The sequence below is a fragment of the Passer montanus genome, unplaced genomic scaffold (genome assembly GCF_014805655.1).
Source record: "Passer montanus isolate IOZ18808 unplaced genomic scaffold, ASM1480565v1 scaffold37, whole genome shotgun sequence".
NCBI lineage: Eukaryota > Metazoa > Chordata > Aves > Passeriformes > Passeridae > Passer > Passer montanus.
In genome coordinates, this window is record NW_024368485.1 from 3,925,813 (window position 1) to 3,945,031 (window position 19,219).

General features: G+C 52.0%; 2 protein-coding genes and 1 long non-coding RNA gene across 12 annotated transcripts in view; 2 read left to right on the forward strand and 1 right to left on the reverse strand.

Annotated features, from left to right (window-relative positions):
* LOC120506024 overlaps positions 1-12,426 on the forward strand; it is a 67,639-nt gene extending 55,213 nt beyond the window's left edge. For 2 of the 7 annotated variants that reach the window (XR_005628401.1, XR_005628403.1), the window contains 3 exons: positions 10,946-11,132; positions 11,777-12,058; positions 12,246-12,426. This is a non-coding gene — a long non-coding RNA (uncharacterized LOC120506024). Of the gene's footprint in view, positions 1-7,665; positions 8,305-8,404; positions 8,540-10,945; positions 11,133-11,776; positions 12,059-12,245 lie in introns of those variants that run through there. The other 5 variants (XR_005628407.1, XR_005628406.1, XR_005628405.1 and 2 more) reach the window with 5 other exon arrangements.
* LOC120506023 (basic proline-rich protein-like) lies at positions 8,332-9,529 on the reverse strand. Its single transcript, XM_039717095.1, has 2 exons — positions 9,301-9,529; positions 8,332-9,178 (listed from the first exon to the last, which is right to left on the reverse strand). Exons 1-2 carry the CDS (start codon positions 9,473-9,475, stop codon positions 8,349-8,351), a joined length of 1,005 nt encoding a protein of 334 aa, XP_039573029.1. The 5' UTR covers positions 9,476-9,529; the 3' UTR covers positions 8,332-8,348.
* Positions 12,427-15,156: 2,730 nt separating the features above from the next.
* KIZ (kizuna centrosomal protein) overlaps positions 15,157-19,219 on the forward strand; it is a 28,498-nt gene continuing 24,435 nt past the window's right edge. The window contains exons 1-4 of one of the 4 annotated variants that reach the window (XM_039717076.1): positions 15,204-15,252; positions 16,367-16,478; positions 16,949-17,011; positions 18,313-18,460. In XM_039717076.1, coding sequence (XP_039573010.1) covers positions 15,219-15,252; positions 16,367-16,478; positions 16,949-17,011; positions 18,313-18,460 — 357 coding nt within the window. In that variant the 5' untranslated portion in view covers positions 15,204-15,218. Of the gene's footprint in view, positions 15,253-16,366; positions 16,479-16,765; positions 16,831-16,948; positions 17,012-18,312; positions 18,461-19,219 lie in introns of all 4 variants that reach the window. The other 3 variants (XM_039717077.1, XM_039717080.1, XM_039717078.1) reach the window with 3 other exon arrangements.

Sequence of the window (19,219 nt, forward strand, 5' to 3'; positions counted from 1 at the left end):
GGGCATTATTTATCTAAAATATATAAGCAGGAGGAATCTTCATAAATCACAGGCTGCTATTATCCTGGGGTTCATGACAGCCATATCTTTTTTTTCCACAGAAACACAGAATACATTAAACACCCCAGGCCTTGGAAAGGGACCTTTCAAACCTGTACAATTGCTCTGTTTATCCTATTCCTTTAGCATTTAATATTTGAAGTCTGTTCTACACAATCAATCTTAAAATTACACAATTGATCTTTAAATTATGATTTAAGCCAGAATTTATTGAGGGAAGCTTCTGTATCTGCCTGTAGGAATATTGTTGTTTATGACCTGAGGAGTGGGGTGGTTAATCCTGGAGGGAGAGCCTTTGGAAAACTGTTTTACATTGGGCTCTGCTCATGTCAGGCCTGTTGGGGAGCACTGGCAGGCTTGGGGGAAAGGCTGTGCCTGGAGCAGGATGCTGCAGGAGGCCTGGGATGCTGCAGGAGGCCTGGGATGCTGCAGGACATTGCTGCCCTGCGGTGGCACCTCACAAGATCGTTCCAAAAGGCCCCTCCTCGGGCTGCACTAATCAAGGGCTGTGCCCAACAGTTTACTACAGCATTTAATTAAACAAATTTACCTTTTGAGGGAAAATCCTTCGCAAGCAATTTGGGTTCTGGTGTATCAGAGCCTTTTTTGAGGTGACTAGTGCTTTTAACCACTGTCTAAAGTGCAGGCAGTGTTAATTAGCATATTTAGGATTAAGTAGATTTAGCATGCAGTAATCATTCCCTAATTCAGTAAGAACTATCTCTGGTGAATAGTGGACATTAATGACAGTTGCAAGAGCTTAGATATTACATAATCACTAATTACATTCTGCACAATTAGCAGAGACTCCTCAGTGTGAATGGCTAATGGCTGATTTGTGTCAGCAGCCTGTTCTGGCTGTAGAGAAATATAAACAGTCTGCATAATGTTCTGAGGGAATTAGCATAGGGAAGGAGGTTATCTGTGGAGGTGGGAGGCCAGAGGAGCTCTGATGGATGGGCTGAGCCTGGAGCCAGCGTCGTGCCTGGACACACACCTGCCCTTCCTCACGGATGGCCTCAGAATGCCACCACACGCTTCCAGGCTCTCAGCTCCCATGGGCAGAGGATAAATCTGGCACCCAGGGGCCTCTGAGGGAGTGGTGGGGTGTTCTATGAGTGCTGAGTGAAGCAGTGCAGAGCTGGCACCCACAGCCAAACCCTTGGTCCATGGAGGCCTCGTGCTCCGTGCTATGGAGCAGCCGGGAGTGACACACGGCCAGGGCAGGAGCAGGGAGCAGTGACATGCAAGTGCTGCTTGGTTTGTTTGGGGTTTTTCCCACCACTCTGTCTCTGAAAATAAAAATGCAATAATGTCTTGCCCTGCCACATTTGGCATTTCCTCACCATTAACCATTTCCTAAAAGGATGAAAAAGCTGAGCTTTGCTTTCTGTCCATCGTGCATGTCAAAGCTGCCCCTCAGGAAAAGGACCTTCCTTGGGTGAACCTTCCCGGAATTTGGGCATCACTGAGGTGGCAGGCAGGGGAATCAATCCGTGCCCCATTAATTTTTAGTGATGGATTCTTACAAGCAAATTCAGGCTCCTGCATTTGTTGTGTGATTAAAATGAGGAATAGTGGTATTAAGCTGAGAGAATAGTTTTGGACAAATCCCAAGCTGGAGACCAGCACTGGGCCCCTATACCTTGAGGTATTGGGTATTTTAAATTAAGATTGCATGTGGTTTTAAAAGGCATTGTCAGAGCAAAAGCAATTTAACAAAAGGCAATGTATCTGACGGCGACTCTCCTGTCTGCCAAGTGCTCTTCTCTGCGAGCGCATTGTAGGGAAGCAGATTACATCTCCTGAATATTTTTGTCTGTTGCTCGGTTCATTTTCATAATAATAACTCGCATCCGTCTCCATCCTTTCATGTTGAAGGGTTGCAAACTATTACACAAACACACCCGCTCCTGACGCAGCCACCTCCGGGGGACAGCCAGCGGCTTTCGGCAGCGGGGAGCGGGATGTGGCCGCCCTGGGGGACACTGACCCCCTCTGGATGGGGGCATGAGGGGTTCTGGGGAGCCCCTGCCTGCAGCACACCCCACCTCGTACCTCCAGCATGGACCTGTCAGTGCCTGGCTGCTGGGGAAACGTGGGGTGGGTGAGTCCTGGTCCCGCCTGTGCTGCGGGGAACCTGCAGAGGACACACGGCAGCTGTGGCTGCCCCTGGATCCCTGGGAGAATTCCAGGCCAGCTTGGACAGGGTCTGAAGTGACCTGGGATAGTGGGAGGTGTCCCTGCCCATGGTGGAGGGATAGAACGAGATGGACATTAAGGTCTTTTCAAGCCAGGATTCTGTGTCTGAAGGAAAACACCTCAAATCCCTGGAAGCTGCAGCAAGACTACTTCTGCCCCAGTACACAAGTGGCTGTGCCCCATTCCACACCCCCAAGCAGGACTTGGGGAGGGTTTATAACATTGCAATGTTGTTTCCCAGCTGCTGGGATGTTCAGAGTCTGAACACACTGGCCTTTGGGTTCCTTGTCTAGAAACCCCATTTTTTCATCCCTGTGGGGCAGCAGCTGTGCTGGCATGAGGTAAGGAGAGCAATGGTGGGGCTGAAGCCAGCAGGATTTCTCCTCAGCATGCTGGGGAGGAGCAGTTCAGGGGGCAGACTTGGCATGGAGAGCACTGTGTTCAGCTAGGGTTGCTGAAAGCCACACTCCTCAGTGTCACCAGTGACTTTTCTGTGGCAAGGACCAAGCACAGTGCGTGCCATGCCCTCCCTGCCACCAGCTTCAGAGTGTCCCAGCTTCTCCAGCCTGGCGCTGGGGGCTGGAGACAAGTCTCAGGCCCCAGCACGGGGCAGCATTTCCCTAAGTGCTGTTTGCTGAGGCAGGTGCTATTCCTTACATTATCGCCAGGACATTTAAATCTCACTGATTGGCATTGTTGTCTCAAAGACAGTGTTTTTCCTGCTGAGAAACTGCATTAGATCGGCGAAACAGAGCTCATTTCCATTCACTCAGCAGTCTCTCTAGAAATGACATGCAGTGCTTGAAACTGTTTATTTCCAAATTCAGGCCTCCTCCGCATCAGTCATCAGCTTCAATTACCAGTTTTCCGGAGCCGAGCCATCAGGCAGTCTGACACGAGGGTCCAACCTAATTCCCACCTTCTCCAAAGTCAAGAGCATAATGTGCAGATGAAAAGGTGGAAAATAGCCTGGACTTCATTAGCATGCAGAGCCCGGCTGTTCATTTGCTTGCTGCGAATGGAAGTTCTGACACTCGGCGCCTTCTGCAATATGAGAAAAGTCCTCTTCAGAGTATATGATGTCCTCACCAGCCAGCAAAGGTCATCAAAAAGGCAGGCGCTGACCTTGCTCCCTGCTCTTCATGACTAGTTTATTGATTCCAGGAACACCTCATTACATGCCGGATCAACATATTATTGCCATGTTCAGCGGCTGAATTGTTTACAAGTGTCTTTATAACCAGCAGAAAGCCTTCCGGATGATGCATGACTACACTCATTTGGATGTGACCTGCCAATTAGATGTTATCCGATCCGGTGCCGTGTGTCCTGATCCCTGACCGGGCCCGCTGCCCTGCATCAGCACGGGCCCATTTACTACTTCTTTCGAACGGCTCTTTGGCAAAGTGTCCATTAGCCTGTCAGTCTGTAAATATTTTATTTTTTTACCTCGGCAGCGGTGGAGGCGCCGCCGGCGCTCCCGCTCTGTCATTTGCTATGCATGAAGTTGATAATCAGCTGGGGGAGGCAAGGGGCTGTTTTATGGCAGCGTCTGATGGCCCACCCCATTTGCAGTCAGCGTGCGTGGCCCGCGCTCCCGCGCCGCGTGCCACCCCGCCACAGGGACCCGGCATATTTTATTCCGGCGCCGGCACCGCGAGACTGCTGATTTATCGGTGGGGGGAAGGCAGGATTGAACCCCCCCCGTGCTCAGCCTCCCCCTGCCCTGCCTCCAAAGGCCCCATAACTTACCACCCAGCAAATGCCTTCCCCCTTCTCCGTCTTTCCGGCGCTTTGTGTTCTCCCTCGTTAATCTATTGCGCCGCGTTATTTATCCCGGCCCGCAGCCTGGGGTATTTACACACAGAGACGCGAGAACTTCAAAAATAAATCACGGGGCACGACTACTATTTTAATCTCTCATTACAGACACTTCTGTGGCTCCATAAAGAAAAGAGTGGCGCGGCAGCTCGACCAGCCAGTCCGTAAAGAGAGATCTTCTGTGCCAAAAAGCGGTGCTGGGATCGTGGCTTCCGGGCACCAGAATCTGCGGTTCTGATTTTTCCACCTCAGCCTTTGGTGGTGGTAGGGTGGCTGGGATGCCAAAGGAAACTCCGTGCAGCCGTGGATGTGGCTGATGTGGCAGTGCCAGGATGTCCGTGGGGGCTGTGGCCTAGCTGGAATATGATAAAATGTTCACACCGTGGCACTCTCTGCCCAGAGCTCTGCAAACATTAATCAAGTTGCCCAGCGCCCCTTGGCAAGCGTCAGTGCTGAAATCCCTTTGGTGGGGTTAAATCCAGGGACCAGAAGGGCTAAAGGGCTCCAACGGTGAACCCACAGCCCCAAAAACACCACATCTCCAGTATGCTGCTCTCCAGAGCCAGCATTGCATCTCCCAAAATCCACCGTGCTAGGCCCTGGGCTGCCGAACCACAGGAATGTGACAGGAGGGAGGGATGCCTGTGCTGGGTGACAGAAAACAGCTGAGGGTTCAATTCCCTCCTTACAACATGAAGCACTGGGAACTGGGGGCTGGAAAGGGTGGATTTGAATTCCTTAAAACAGCACAATTAGCTTCTAAAATAAAAACTGGAATGTGTTTGTTTAATTAGAGCTGAAGCAAAATACACACTCAGGTCAAACCAGCCTCAGGCTGCAGAGACAGCACAGTGCATTGATCTGAATTTTGGAAAGGAGCAGAAAAAGCTTCCATTTCCTAGCAAATCCCTGGCTCTGGGCAGCTCTGGAGCTGCCGGTGTTGAATATTCAGAGGGCTGATTCCCCATGGTGAGCTCGGAGCCGGTGCTGCAGCCAGGTAACAGCGGGAATGGAGCCTGGGAGCTCCAAATCCCAAATGTGGGATCTCCACCGGGGCACAGGGATCTCCCTCCCCGGGGGAGGTACCAGGTCTGGCCTGTCCCTTGTCCCAGTGGAAGGTCTAGCCTTATTTTTGCTGTATTAAGCCTGCACTGTTTATCAAGCCCCAGACATCCCTCCAAATCTGGCACCTCATCCCTTCGCTTCTGTTAGTGTCCCTGTTACTGGATTTCTGTTCATGATGTAAATTCTCCTTTTAAATAGGAGAAAAAAATCAGCTCTTTATGACAGCAGGCATTAAAGTTGTATCACTATAGAGAAGTGCATTAACCTTTCCTTTAGCTTGGAGGACTTAATAATCTTTTAAAAATCAACTTTTTATTAATTTTGGAATGATGCTTAATGCCTGAGAGGAGTGAGGAGCAGTGGCATCACCAGTGGAGCTCTTTGCCACTCTAACTTAAGGTCAGGCTTGCGAGTGCTGCGGGAGCCACGGCCCATGCAGATATGGAATCATGGAATTGTGAAGGTTGGAAAAGCCCTCTAAAATCACTGAGTCCAAGCATTCCTCCAGCACTGCCAAGGCCACCACTAAACGGTGTCCCCAGGTGCCACACCCACACATCTTTTAAACCCCTCAGGGATGGGGATTCAGCCACTGCCCAGCTCCAGGGCAGGAGCAGCCAAGCTCTGCATCTTCCCACACAGCCATGGGGGTGAATTAAACTGGTGGTGCTTGGCCAGCCTGGAGCTGGACCTCTGCATCCATGTGGGTGAGGAGGAAGGAGCCACCTCAATTTTATTGCAAGATTTAGTTTCCCTGGCAGAAAATCAGGATGTCCTTCCTGGGCTGAAATTTGGATTTAGCAGGGCAACTGTCAGCCATTCTTCCTTGGAGATTGGGGCAAGGAGACAGCCAGGAGAACCCAGCCACTTTCCAGGGGGTTGTGTAGGGAAGGAAGCAGCTGGAGGGCTGTAAATGCTGCACCCAGCGAGAGCAGTTCATGGGGCCACAGACCTCACATGGATCCGCCTGGAGCCCGGAGCTGGGGGACGGAGCCCGGCCTCACGGCACATGTGAGCCTCCCCGTGTGGTGGGCACACACTGGGCTCTTAGGGTGGGCTCTTATTAATTACTACTAATAACTTATTTCACATATTGTTCTTGATGGGATTTGGTTGCAGAGGGCTGCTGATATTTTAGGGATACGAATCTCTGTCTGCACAGCCAAATCCCTGGGCCAGAGCTCCGAAGCTGCCGGCACAGCCCTCGCCGAGTGTTTCCAAACTGAATAGTCATTGGTTTGGCAGATAATTCAGAAACTATTTGTATGAGCTGTTTATCAAATTATTAACTGCACAGATGTTGTTTGGTTGAAGAGCAGCTGAACCTTCTCTCTGCCAGCCGGGGAGACAAAGGTCTGCAGGAATAATTGGAGATGTGCATGGAATATTAAATTAATTTACTGCTCTTAATTCTTATGCAAATCCTGACCTCTGATAGAGCCTATCAATTACCCTGCACACAGGGAAAAGAAAGGAGAACAGTTTCTTTCTTTTCTTTCCCCCCCTCTCCTTTTTTTCCTGTTGTTCTCCAGTTTGGGGTTTTGTTTCTTTGTTGTTGTTGGTTTTTTTTTCCTTTTGAAAGGGAACTTGGGAAAGGAAATATTTGTGGGAAGAAAAAAAAGCCATTTATTTGTGGTGCAAAGGGCCAGGATTATTTAATTGAATGTCTTGGTTGCAGCGATGTCCCCTGGGAGACAGGGTGCAGTTTTTAACATTGTGGGGTGCTCAGGGGAGGCCTGGGAATGTAGGCCAGAGCTGGAATAGCTCTACATGCTTCCCCAGGAGGGGCCCCATTCTGCCAGCACCGTGGTGGGCTGAAGTGGGAGAGGACTGGAGACCCAGGCTGATCCCAGCCGGGTTTTGGTGGGGCTGGGGGCAGGAAGGGGCCCCTGGCTCTGCTGGAATCCAGCGGGGGTTCGGGTGGGTTATCAGGGAGGGCTTCCTGCCCCGACAGCGGGGCTGATTCTGCCAGTAATTACCAGGGAAGAAAAAAGGGAATTTGTTGTGAGATCCCAGGTAAAATGAAGCAGGATTTAATTGGTCCTCGTTAAACAGAGCTGGGTTTCCAATATGGAGAAGGGCCTCGTCCGGGCAGTGTTTAATTGGGGCTGTGTGCGCGCTGCTCAGCCGGGGCTGAAAGGCAGACGCGGGGCCCTGTTCTTTCATCCCATTTTCTAATAAGGATAAATAAACAGGATGAATAATGCCATCAGTCTCTCCCTCGACCCCTGTGAGACCCCAGCAATGCAGCGCTGTTCACCCCAGAGCTGCTGCTCCCTGGGATCCATGAATCCAATGCAAGCAGGATCCCTCGGCACGGAGCTCTGTTAGCAGAACCCCCAGATCCAGCTACGGAGCACTTTGGGAATTCTTTGGTTAGTGGCTGTCAGAGGGGAGCCTGAGGAGGGGATGGGGCTCAGGGGGCAGGAGGAAAAAGGAGGGAGAAAAGAATGGAAAATAAAATTATGTCTTTCCCTTCTATTTTTCCTTTTTTATTTTTTTTTCCCCCCGTAAATCCTGGGAAGCGCTGGGAGACTGCACTCCCCCTCCCACGCCGCCCACTCGGGTAATTTCATTTATCCCGCAAATCTAATTAGCAATCCGTGGCTGACATTAATACAGATCTAATGAGGCCGGCGATGACCAGATTATCAGGCGAGCGCTGACAGAGCCTTAAAGGCACATCGAGCCCTGCAGTCAGTGGGACCCGGCAGGGGAAAAACTGCTTTAAACGGGGAGAAGAAAAAGAAGAAAAAAAAAAAAAAAGGAAAGGAGGAAAGAAAGAAAAAAAAATAGATGAGGGAGGGGGAGAAAAACATGAGGAAAAGCGGTGCGGGTAGGGCTTGGCTGCTTAGCTTATTAAGGGAGCTGGAGCTTTGCTTTTGGACGCAGTTTATCCACCAGCATCGGGCCTCTGTCCCTGCTTCTCCCGAATTACCGTTCTGCAGAGGAGAAAAAGGAGGGGGGGAAATAAGGGGAAAAAAAAAATAAGAAGAAGCTGGAGCCCAAGGAGTCGCTGTGCAATTTATTCCAAGGGGTGGCTGTTGAGAAGGCGGCAATTTGCGGCGGCCGGGGGTTATTTAGTGCGATATGAAATCAAATGATCCTATTGCTCAAATAACAGTGTCTGGGAGGAGAAGCGAGCGCGCTCCAAAGGTAATTGTCTCCAGATGATATTCCTATTATCCCCCAATCCCGGCCTAAACGCTGCCAGCGCCGGACTGGAATCGATACGGGGGGAGGACCGGGGGGATCCCGGGGCCGGGGGGAGGCATCCCCGGCACTGACCCCCCTCGGGAAGGGCGGCAGGGCTTCGGGAAGACCCTAAATTCCCTGTCCGTGCCTCGCCGGGAGCGGCAACACCGGCGGGGGAGCCGAGCCCGGAGCGCAGGTAAGGGACCTGCGGGGGGACGGGGAGCGGGAACGCGGCCCCTGCGTGCCCCGGCGGGCAGCCGCTCTCCGAGCGGACCCTTCTGCATCGCTTCAGCCCAGCCCGGGCTGTCGGGTCCGGTGCGACCCCCGCGGCCCTGGTCCGGCCCCGCCGCGCTCGGGCACCGCTGCCTGCGGGCACTGCCGCCTGCGGTCGGTCCCTTTGCCCGGAGCCGCTGGAAGCGCAGCCAGACCGGGGGCGCTTTCACTCGGGATCCCCGGGTAGCGGATGGAGCGGCGGCCGCCGCTCTCCGCGGCGCTGCCCGATGGTAAAATCGCCGGAATTCAATGGCTTGAGGGAAACGGCGGGGGAAAATCCAAGGGGACGGAAGGCGGTGAGAGGGAGAAGGGAGCGAAGCAGCGGCGCCTACCTGGGCGGGGGTCCCGGGGCCGGGCTGGCTCCGTGGCCGCTGCGGCAGCGGGGACCGAACGCTCCGGGTGCCGCTCCCCAAATTCCATCGGGGCCACCGTGGGGTGGCCGGGGTTCCGCCCGGAGCTGCGGGCACTGGGTCGGGGCTTTTCCCCTTTCCGCCTTTCTTTGTCAGCCTTTCGCCCGGACGGGCAGCGCGGCCCCGGCGCTTCGAGAACAAATGCGCTCCTCCTGGATAAAAAAAAAATAATGCGAGTATTGAGGGAGCGAGGCTCCGGGCTGGGGCGCTCAGGAGTGTCCCGGCTGGGGCAGCTCTGTGCTGCCGGGGGCCAGGGTTTGCCCTGGACCCGTACCAGCGGGAGGTGGCTGTGCTGAACTAGCGGGGACACTGCGGGGAGCAGCAGGAGGAGGATGCTCGGGGTCAGGCGCCTCTCTCGGGTCAGGTCCTGATGAGAACAGGGCACAGGGCACCCCCGGGCCGCCAGGAGAGCCTGGTGTGGTTTGTGTGTCTGCAAACGGGCAAAGCATTTGGAACCTGAAGCCTGGGAGTGAGCCCCAGCCTCTGCCCACCTGTGTGTCCACCCCATGCTGCCTCGCAGGTACGTTAGAAACGCGTTTTTGAGCACTGTCAAAATGCGCTGTTGGAGGATTTTTCCATCTCTGCTCAAGCCTTTTTGTCAGCTTCAGCCTCAGGTTCCTATTTCTGTTTGGCATGTTCTGAATGGAGTGCAGGGCCCAGGGGTGCTGAGCTCCAAGCAGACACAGCTTAATTAATTGAATAGTCCCAAGCTTGTTCTCCTGCTTTTTACAAACAAATGAACAGTTGATATGTGTGGATCCTTTCACTCACCACCAGAACAATCCTCTGCACAGGACAGGGGGAAAATGCCTAATCAGTCACAGCAAACCAGCATAATGGTTTGGGGTGGGAAGTGGGAAATACCATGTTCACTCAAACCTGGATTTCACAGCACTGGGGTGAGGCAGGGTGCAGGACTCACCCAGGTGAGACCTGGGCTGTGAGACCTGAGGAAGCACAGGCAGTGCTCCCAGCACTCCCGCTCCCAGGCACTCAGCTCCAGACCTCTGGCAGAAGTGAGCCTGGAACAGAGGCAGCAGCCAAGCCGTGCCCAGGCAGGAGCTTGGGGTTCCCTATGGTGTGAGCCCGGAGCTCAACGCTTGATCTCCTCCTGCATGGCCCTTTTGCTGATCCGCTCGCTTTTATTAACACCCGCAAGTGTTCCTGCTGAGACACAGACGTGGTGGGCAGTGTTTGAATGCTGGGCTGTGAGGAGGCCAGGGATCCCCCACGGACCCCGTGTTTGTCGGTGTGTCTGTCCCAAGAGCCGTGCCCCGCTCCCCGTGCCACCAGATCCTGGCCCCACAAACGAGTTCCTGGCCCCACAAACCACACGGCTCGCCCAAGTGCCTCCCTTTGTTTCAAACTCTTGGAGCCTGGAGCACTTGTTGAACCTGAGGATGAGTGCATCAAAGTGGCTGACAATTAGGAAATAAACAAATATCATTTGAGGCGGTTTTGGGCGGAATCCAGTCATACATAGATGGGCTCGTTGCTGTTGTTATCATATTGAATATTCCTCATAGTTGGGATATTTGTGCTGTACAGCAGCGTCCCTGGCATGGCAAACGTTGCATTATCTCGCTGTGCAAAGGCTTCATTAATCAAACCAGACAATGGGCCAGACACATCCCTTTGAGCCTGGAGCTGGGATCCTCCAGGCTTTTCACCTTGTCCAACGCTTCGTCCCTGTCAATGCAGGCAGCAGCTCTGCAAAACCGATGGCTCTGAACTGTGGGACTGACAGTAAAATGTCTAATTCAGTTAAAAGAATTCCCCAGTTATTTTATGTTCTCCCTTTAATTTTTCATGGCGTGTAGAAGCTAAACTTTTTCAGTCTTTCCGTCTGTACATGAGATCAATCCAATCATTTTTTAAAACACTAATGAAAGAGCCTGATAGATCTGTGTCCTTTAAAGCAGCAGCAGCAGTGGCAAGCACTGAGATGGAGCAGGATGGAGTGGCCTGGCCAAGCCGTGGCCCCGCTGGCAGGAGCTGCAGAGTGGACAGCAGAGGGAACAGCTTGGCCATGAAGGTGCTGCTCTCCTGAAAGAGGATCCTGGCAGAAACATGGCTTGGTGCAGAGGACGGCGCGACGAAAGCGAGGTAGGACTTTATGTGCTGGGAACAGGTGTGGGTGCAGTGTCTCTTTTTCCTCACTGCAGAGTCCCCTTTTCCTCACTGCAGAGTCCCCTTTTCCTCCCCGAGCACTACTGCTCCGGGCGCAGAGCTGGCAGCAGGACAGTCGGGCACAGGGAGTCCTGAGAGCCCCCAGAGGGATGGTCTCCATCCCACATCTGTGAGGAGGGGAGCTCGTGGTGCCTGTGGCAGGCTTTGCCTTGTGCTGGGTTCTGTCTCCTCGGGTCAGGCTGCAGCTGAGCGGGGCCCTGGCCCCCCCAGCCATGGGGGGCACTCGTGGCACTGAGCTTGGCTGTGTGTTGTGAGCCATTTCTGCCGCTTGCAGTCTGGTCACTGCAGGCTCCAAAATGAGCCAAAACACCCTCTCCTGAACACAAACACGCCAGAGCTGGTTCAGCTTGGGGAACAGAAGTTGAAGGAGCCGTGGCACAGGGCGCCCACGAGTGTGAGGTGCAGATGCTTTCAGGGAAGTTGAGAGTTGAGCCCTTTGGCTGTGAGTGGTCGAGTTCAAATTCAGCCTCTGGGCTCACGTCTCAGAAAGCCTGAATTCAGTTCTCATTTTTCCAGGGACAGGGAAACTCAACTCTGTCAATCTCCTCTTTCCTCTTCAGAGAGCAGCAGACACTTGAACGGAGACTCCTTGTGTTTACAGCCTGGTCACACGAGTGACTGAGACCCGAAATCTCCCTGACATACTCTCTGGATGCTTGGCCTTGGAACAGCCTCATTTGTGCCACACCTGCTCCCTTCTGCTTGTGGAGCCTTCTATGCTGCACAGGACACTGGAAAAGCACTTGGAGATGGCTGGAGAAGGAAGGGGGCTTCCTGGAAAACAGTCTCTAAACCAGCCCTTCCCGGTGCCATGACTTTTCTGGGGCTCATTAATATCAGTGGTATGTGCTTATATCTCAATTCTCCAGGATTAATTCAAAATCCACGGACAGTGACATGCCATGGGTCTTTTCAGTTATGTCACTCAGCTTTGGCTAAGGCCCTCACATTCGTAATAAACATGACATGCTTTTAACTGCTGCTGTCTCCAGGTTTTTGTGTACTCAGCTGTTGTGTTCTGCGTTCCAGGTTCCTGCTGGAGGAACTCTGTCACCTTCCCCGAGGCAGCAGATCTGAGGCCAGACGTGGTGTGCACTGCTTGAGCATCAGACATGAGTAATAACAAGTTTCAAGGAACTGTACCACTTAATAAAAGCATTTTATTACATTTAAATGTATTAAAATGTGAACATTAAATTCAATGCGCTAATTACTGTTTCCAGGCACTGCCACTGACAGGAAATGGATCCTCACAATTGCTCTGCTGAGATCGCTCACTGCTGTTACTGCTCTTTGGTTCCTGGTGTGTTATTAGTGCTCTGCATTTGGGACTTGAGTCATTAACAAAAAGGACTCGTATTGGGCATTATGTAAATGCTATATGTTTTCACACAGCTACCGGGGCCTGTGTTATATGTCTCATTGACAAAAAGAAAAGCAAATGCATTCAGCTGTGCCCTGGCTTGTGGGTGAGGGATCCCAGGGGTCACCCAGGCACAGAGAGGGAAAACCTCTTCCCAACACATCTCTGTGCTTCTGCAAATCCCTTTCCAGGACAATTTGTCCTCCTCCCACTTGCTGCATGTCCCATGACACCCTACCACGGACACCAACAATTCCTGCTCTGTAAGGAGTTTCCCACTTTTCTGGGAGCGAGGGGCTTCCCATCCCTGCAGCAGGCATGTGCAGCACGTGGATCCATTGCCCTGGAAAACTGGGAAAGCCTGCCAGGGGTCTCTGGTAGGTGAGAGGCCTGTGGCCAAGTGCTCAGCTCCGTGAGGCCAATCCCGCACCTTCTGGGATATGGTTACTTCCCAGAGGAAAGGGGGATGCTAAAGGACACGTGGCTGCCTCCCTAAATGAAAAAGAGTGTAAAGCTGTTCAGATTAGTGCACATCAATCCCTGCACTGGAATCAAGAGATGCTTTGGTTTGGCAGCACTGGGGACAAAGCCACCATTTCGTTCAAAGTGTATTTAATGTGACAGAAGGAGGCGGCTTCCTTTGACAGTTTTACAGCTCTTATCAGATTACATCAAAATTAAATTAAAACAATCTAAAAGAAGTGTGAAGTACTGCAGGGAGAACACAAATAAAACACTCCTCTTTGTAGGCTTTCAGGGAAGGAACCACATTCCTTATCAGGGATGGGAGGATGGAGATTATTCTTGAGTCAGTTATGAGCCCAGTGGCTGCGGTGAGCACCGAGACACGGAACAAAGTGGGAAATACATCAGGGGGACCAGGCTGAGGCTCCTTATTTCCTTATTTTTTGTTAAATAAATAGCAGGATGTTGAGCCCTGCTGTGGTTCAACACCCTCAAGCCCCAGCCCGAGGTCCATAGTGAAAAAAACTTCCCAGGGCTGCCCAGGTTGTCCCAATGGGTCAGAGACCATCAGCCCCTTCCCACCAAACCCTCAAAACTGGAATAAGCCTTCCAGTTTTTTCAGTTTGGGAATAAGGCTTCCAGTGGGCTCAGGATTTCAAACCGTGCTGGAGGTGCTTGGAAGTTTTGCACTGTTTTAAGTGTTCTTTTAGCAAGCACAAATATTTCCGAAAGCAAGGCCAGATTTCACCTGTGGGCTCTTGTGAAGGTGTGAGGGAGATCTACAAAACACACCTTTGCTTTCAGTAAACAGAGGAAGGGGGAACAGTCTTCATGACAAGTGCTTTATATGGGAATGCAGTACTAAAAGGCTCCCAAATCCTCTGCTGGGCATTCCTGGAGTGGGAAAGGTCTGTCTCAAGCCAAAGTTCTCCATACTTTGTTGAGGGGGTATTTAGACGGACACACCAAAACACACCTTTGCTTTCAGCAAACAGAAGAAGGGGGGAGAACAGTCTTCATTACCCTCTGCTGGGCACTCCTGGAGTGGGGAAGCTCTGACTCAAGCCAAAGTTCTCCATACTTTGTTGACCGGGTATTTAGACGGACACGCAGGGTCTGAGCCAGGCTAATTTGGGGGCAGCTGGGTGCCATTACACCCATTCCACAGAGCTTTTCACTCTGTGTTTAAACCCATGAAGCTGAGCTGGAGGTTGCAGGTGTTGGAAACACCAGGAACACTGGTGGATCACCAAACCCAGTCTAGGAACCCCAAAAGCTCCCGATCCCCCCAAGACCAGGGCATGTCCCCAGCCGGAGCCTCCAGCTCCAGCTGAGCTTTCATGTGTCTGTTCTTGGCCAGAAGTTCTAACGAAGCATAATTACTGTGATGATCTCGCACTAATTGTACTCTGATTGCCATCCTAATTATGCTTAAGCATTTCGCCGCTCTCCGCAATTTTGTCTATTGATGTATCGCTTCTCCTTCATTTCAATTATTCCCGCAGTATTCAGATTTTATTGGGGCCCTGGAATTTAAGCGCTCATTTGGCAACTTCCTTTCAAAGGGATTGAAGTTTTTATCTGGAAATGAAAGGCGGGCGTTCTGTTTTCATTCTCCAGCTGGAGATGTGAATGCAGGGCTGGAGATGGCTGTGGCTGACTGTGTCTTCTCCCACATGAATTTTGGAGAGGTGACAGCACCAGAGGGACACAGTGGCACTCCAGAGGACGAGGAAATCAGGGTTGTTTTTTTTTTTTCTTGAAAACCATGGTGTACAATAAACTCAGCAGAGCCAACTGTAACTGTTCAACAGCTCCCAGTTATATTTTGGATTGGCGCTTTGCAGATTTCCCCCTTTTCCAGCGACATGGACCCTGCGTCGCCCCAGCACCAAACCGGGGGCTTAACACCCGCGGTAATAACCTGGTGGTGAGAGATGGGCTGATGATAAATAATTATTTAAATTTAAAAAAAAAAAAAAGCCTTCAAGGCTTCCAAAGCGCCTCTGGGCGGCGCAGGCCGCGCCCGCCCGTTCCCATGGCAACGCGGGGCGGCACTTCCGGGGTCCCGCGCGGGGCACGGCGGGAGCCGCACATGGGCTCCGGCGGAAACCGGCGGGACCGGGATCGGGATCGGGATCGGGATCGGGATCGGGATCGGGATCGGCCCCGGGATGGGCACCCCCGCGACCGCCAGCCCCGCGCCAGGTGAGCCGGGTCCCCCCGCGGGGTGCTTGGGGCTCGGTTCCCGCCCCGGGCCGCGGATGCTTTCCCCGCCTTGTTCTCATCCTTCTTCTTTTCCCCTTCCATGTCTGAGTTCTGGAGGGGCTGGGGAGTCAGTGGCCAGAGATCCCGGGACGTGCAGCTGGAGTTTGAATCCCAGTTGGAATCCCCCGTCAGACTTTGCTGGCCGGGTTTGTTTATTCCCTGCTGCTGCTCCCGTGTCCAGCCCGCTCCTGGCTCTGCAGCCTCGGGGGTTTGTTTGCTGTGCCTGCCCAGGAGCCCGTCCCTGGGTGTCCCTGCAGCCTGAGTGGCATTCCCCACCCCATGCTGGTGGGGAGGGAATGGGCTTTGGGGAGCTGAGGAACGCAGTGTGCTCCCTGCGGGATGGGGGAGTGGGGAATGGGGTCATCAGATCGCATCCATCGGCTTCTTCATCCCTGAGGATATCGGTGTTGTCCACCGAGGCAGGAAAATTACTTGGAGAAGTGTAAAAACAAGATTGTGAAATCTGCGTTTGCTTGGCTGTGCGTCGCGTAGGAGGGAATTGAAGGGATGAGATCCCAGATGGAGCGTGGCTGTTAAATTGTGCACATGACACGCAGCCCCAATCCTGCTCCAGGATCACACGGACGCCTTGATCTCCCAGGCAGAGCAGCAGGAAGGGTTTTTCCTCTCCCTTCTCTGCAGGGAAACTGCAAGGGGGTGTCTGTGTGTGTAGGGAGAGCCCAAATCCATGAAAAAATGTGCCAAGACGTGTTGGGATCTGTGATACCCCCTTTGCTGCCTAATGACAGGCTGGTGCTGCTCCTGAAGAGGCACTTGGCTTTGCTTGTGGCAGGGCCTGCAGTGAGGCTCTGCTGGAAGCTTCTCGTGGTTATTTTCAGTTTTTCTCTCAGGGCACGGTTGTTCATCCTCAGGTGCAATTTGGAACTATTCAATAATGGCAGCTGTGCTCTGTTCCCAAAAGCACCTTCCCTGTGGGATGGCTGTGGGTGAGATGTGGGTGACTTTGTGGTTCAGCATGTGTCTGTCCCATGCCTGCTGCCCTGGCACTGCTCTGGGCAGTTCCAATGGCTCCACAGGCTCTCTGCACCTCCAGGATTCCTGGTGGACACTTATTCCTTGCAGCAGTGGTGCTCACCTGCCTCTAGATGGACCTGGCCTGGATGCCAGGAGGGAAATATGAGCTTGGTTTCAAGTTCAGTTCCCAGATAAAATGCTTGGCTGGCGTGTGGGGTCTGTGAGCTGGGAGGGGTTTTGGAAGTGTGTTCTAATCCATCCCTGTGGCAGGTGCAGGGGAGCTGTCCTGGGAACAACTCCAGCCAAGCGTTTCTGGCATGGAAGAGGGTCTGCCATGGGATTGTGGGGCAAGAAGGGGAGGGATGGGCTTGGGAGCTGCCCATGGTGGGGTTCAGAGCCCTGCCTGGGCCGTCTGGGGTCTCTGGCTGCTTTGGTGGGTCCCATGTGGATGTTCAGGCATCTCTTCCCTTGCCAGCAGCCCTGTTCCAGTGAGGAACAGAGAGAGGGGTGAAAGTCTGGAGTTGTTCAGAGCTGGGCTGGCAGGTGAGTCTGCAACTCCCAGCTCAGCAAGGGCTGTGCTCTGCAAAACCCCTTAGCTCTGATGTTTGGAGACCTCAGATGGTGAAATACTTTTATCTCACTGTGTGTTGTTTTCTTCCAGTGAAGCCAGAAGGCTGGAATTAGGAAGGCAGAGAATGGAATACACAATGGCTGATCTACACCTGTAAGCCTGTTTAAAAGCTTCTTAGGGGTTATTTTATTTTAGTTACAAAGGTTTAGTTATCTTGGAATGCCTTTAGAATGTTGTCTTGAAGGTTTTTCAGTAATAATACATTTATATTCATGTTAAGTGTAATGCAAAATTCATGTATTCAAGTTATTGATGAAATGGCTGCAGCAGTGACGTAAATGCCTCATTCTGTGGATACTAAAATCTTGGGAATAACCAACATGCAGGTTGGCTTTATCCTATTTTTACAAAATCACCACAGCTTAGTCCATGCTGGAGAATCCCAGGGTGTTAGAAAGTTGAAGGCCTTAAGAAGCCCTAGGGGTTATTCCAGGTTCTGGTCCTGCTCTTTGGAGTCTTTCTGCAGCATCTATTTAATGTGAGTTGCATGGACATGTAAGACTGTACCAAAAAAAAAACAAACCAACAAGCCCAAACCCTAAACAGCAAACCAAAGCAAAAAAAAAAAAATCCAGAAGTCCCAACAACCAGACAGGACTGAGAAGTGTCATCCAGTGCTCCATTCCTTTCCTCAGAGGTGTTCTGTAAAGCTCCAGGGACTGAGTGCTGGGTGCTGTGGGAGCCTTTCTTGTGAAAGGGGCCAAAAATCCAGATACAAATTAAAGAAAAAATGCCTGGACAGGTGGGGCAGCATTACATGTAGTTTGTTTCCTGGTTTTATTGGATTTGGTTTAATCTAGCAGGTTTAGAACTGCAGTTTATCTGAACATTCTGGGGGCTTTGGGTTGCAGTTTCCCTCCTGGCTGAAGTGGAGCTGTGAGCCAGGGGCATCTTTGGGTGCCCATTTCCCTCTGTTGGCATTAATGCCGTGTGGATGCCCTGGAGACACATCAGGAAAGGGAACCTGGTTTGTAGGTGGCAGGAAACTGGGTCAGATGGATTTCCAGTGCCCCTCTTGGTGGCACCATGGATTTAGGCAGCTGTGGAACCTCAGCTCCGCTCTTCCCGCCTGGGTGACTTTCAGAACACGTTCCTCTGCTAGTTTTCATTTTGATTTAATGGAATAGGAGTGACTAGCACATAATCCATTTAAAACACAGTCACAGGAGATTTTTTTATGTGTTTACCCTTTGGAACACCAAAGCCCCCGTGTACATCTGCAGATAAGTGGCAGATACATATTTTTATAAATGTGCGGAAGAGCGAGTCTTCTCCTTTTTGGTGTCTGGGGCAGCTCCCCCTCAGTGTTGGTGTGTGTGTCTGAGGCAGAGTGATGGTGACGGATGCTTTTGGTTTATTTTCACACCTTTGAGTGCCTGTTCTTTGCCCTGCAGAGCGAGGCAGAAGCTGCAGAGGCACCTGGAAGCGGTGTCAGCGCGGCAGCAGCTGGCCCTGCACCGGAACCAGGCCCTGCGCCAGGAATTCCTGCAGCTGGAGGCTCACATGGAAACCACAGGCTGGGAGAGCATCAGGAAGATGGAAGTAACTTCCTATAAGACTTGGTCATGGGTGTTTGCTGTTGTTATGCAGGAATCTCCTGGTATGTCCTAGAGCTGGAAGCAAACTCGATCAGGGTCTGTATTTCAGGTTGTAGGATAGACAGGTCTGAAGTACCCCAGATTCAAGAGATGCTGTAAGAAAAAGCCAGGCCCTGAGGTTTCTTGAATCATATTATTATGATGATGTTGTTGTTTTCCATAAAGTACAGTTTGGAATGTTGCAAAGTGATGATTCCAGTTTTTTTAAAAAATGAAATTGCAATGTCTGCTTATGCCACAGATGCGTGGAGCCAGGTTTTTGCAGGAGCACAGTCTGGGATGGAAATGAGTTCGTTCCTGCATTCTAAGAGCAGGGGCACTCCTCAGAAACATTTGGCTGTATTTATTCCTTACACAGCAGTAGCCCAGGTAGCGCCTGCTGGATCTGGTGACATTCCCAGAACATCTTTTCCTGGCTGCAGTGCAGTAGCCCAGAATTCAGAGCCTGTCCCTGGGGTGTGCCATTCCCTGCCTCTGATTTTTACTTGTTACTTGAAGCAGAGCAGGAGAGGGGCTGTGCTGCAGTGCCAGCTTTCCCTGCTGTTTTGAGGGGGATTTTCCTCCTCAGCAGCCCTGGTGACACCAGTCTGCCCAGTGTCAGGTTCTGACACCTGCTGCAAGTCCCAGTCCCAGTGCCACAGGTCGAGCTGCTCATGGGGTTTTTGTTCAGTCCTTCCATTTTGGTGTTCCTGTGCCATGCATT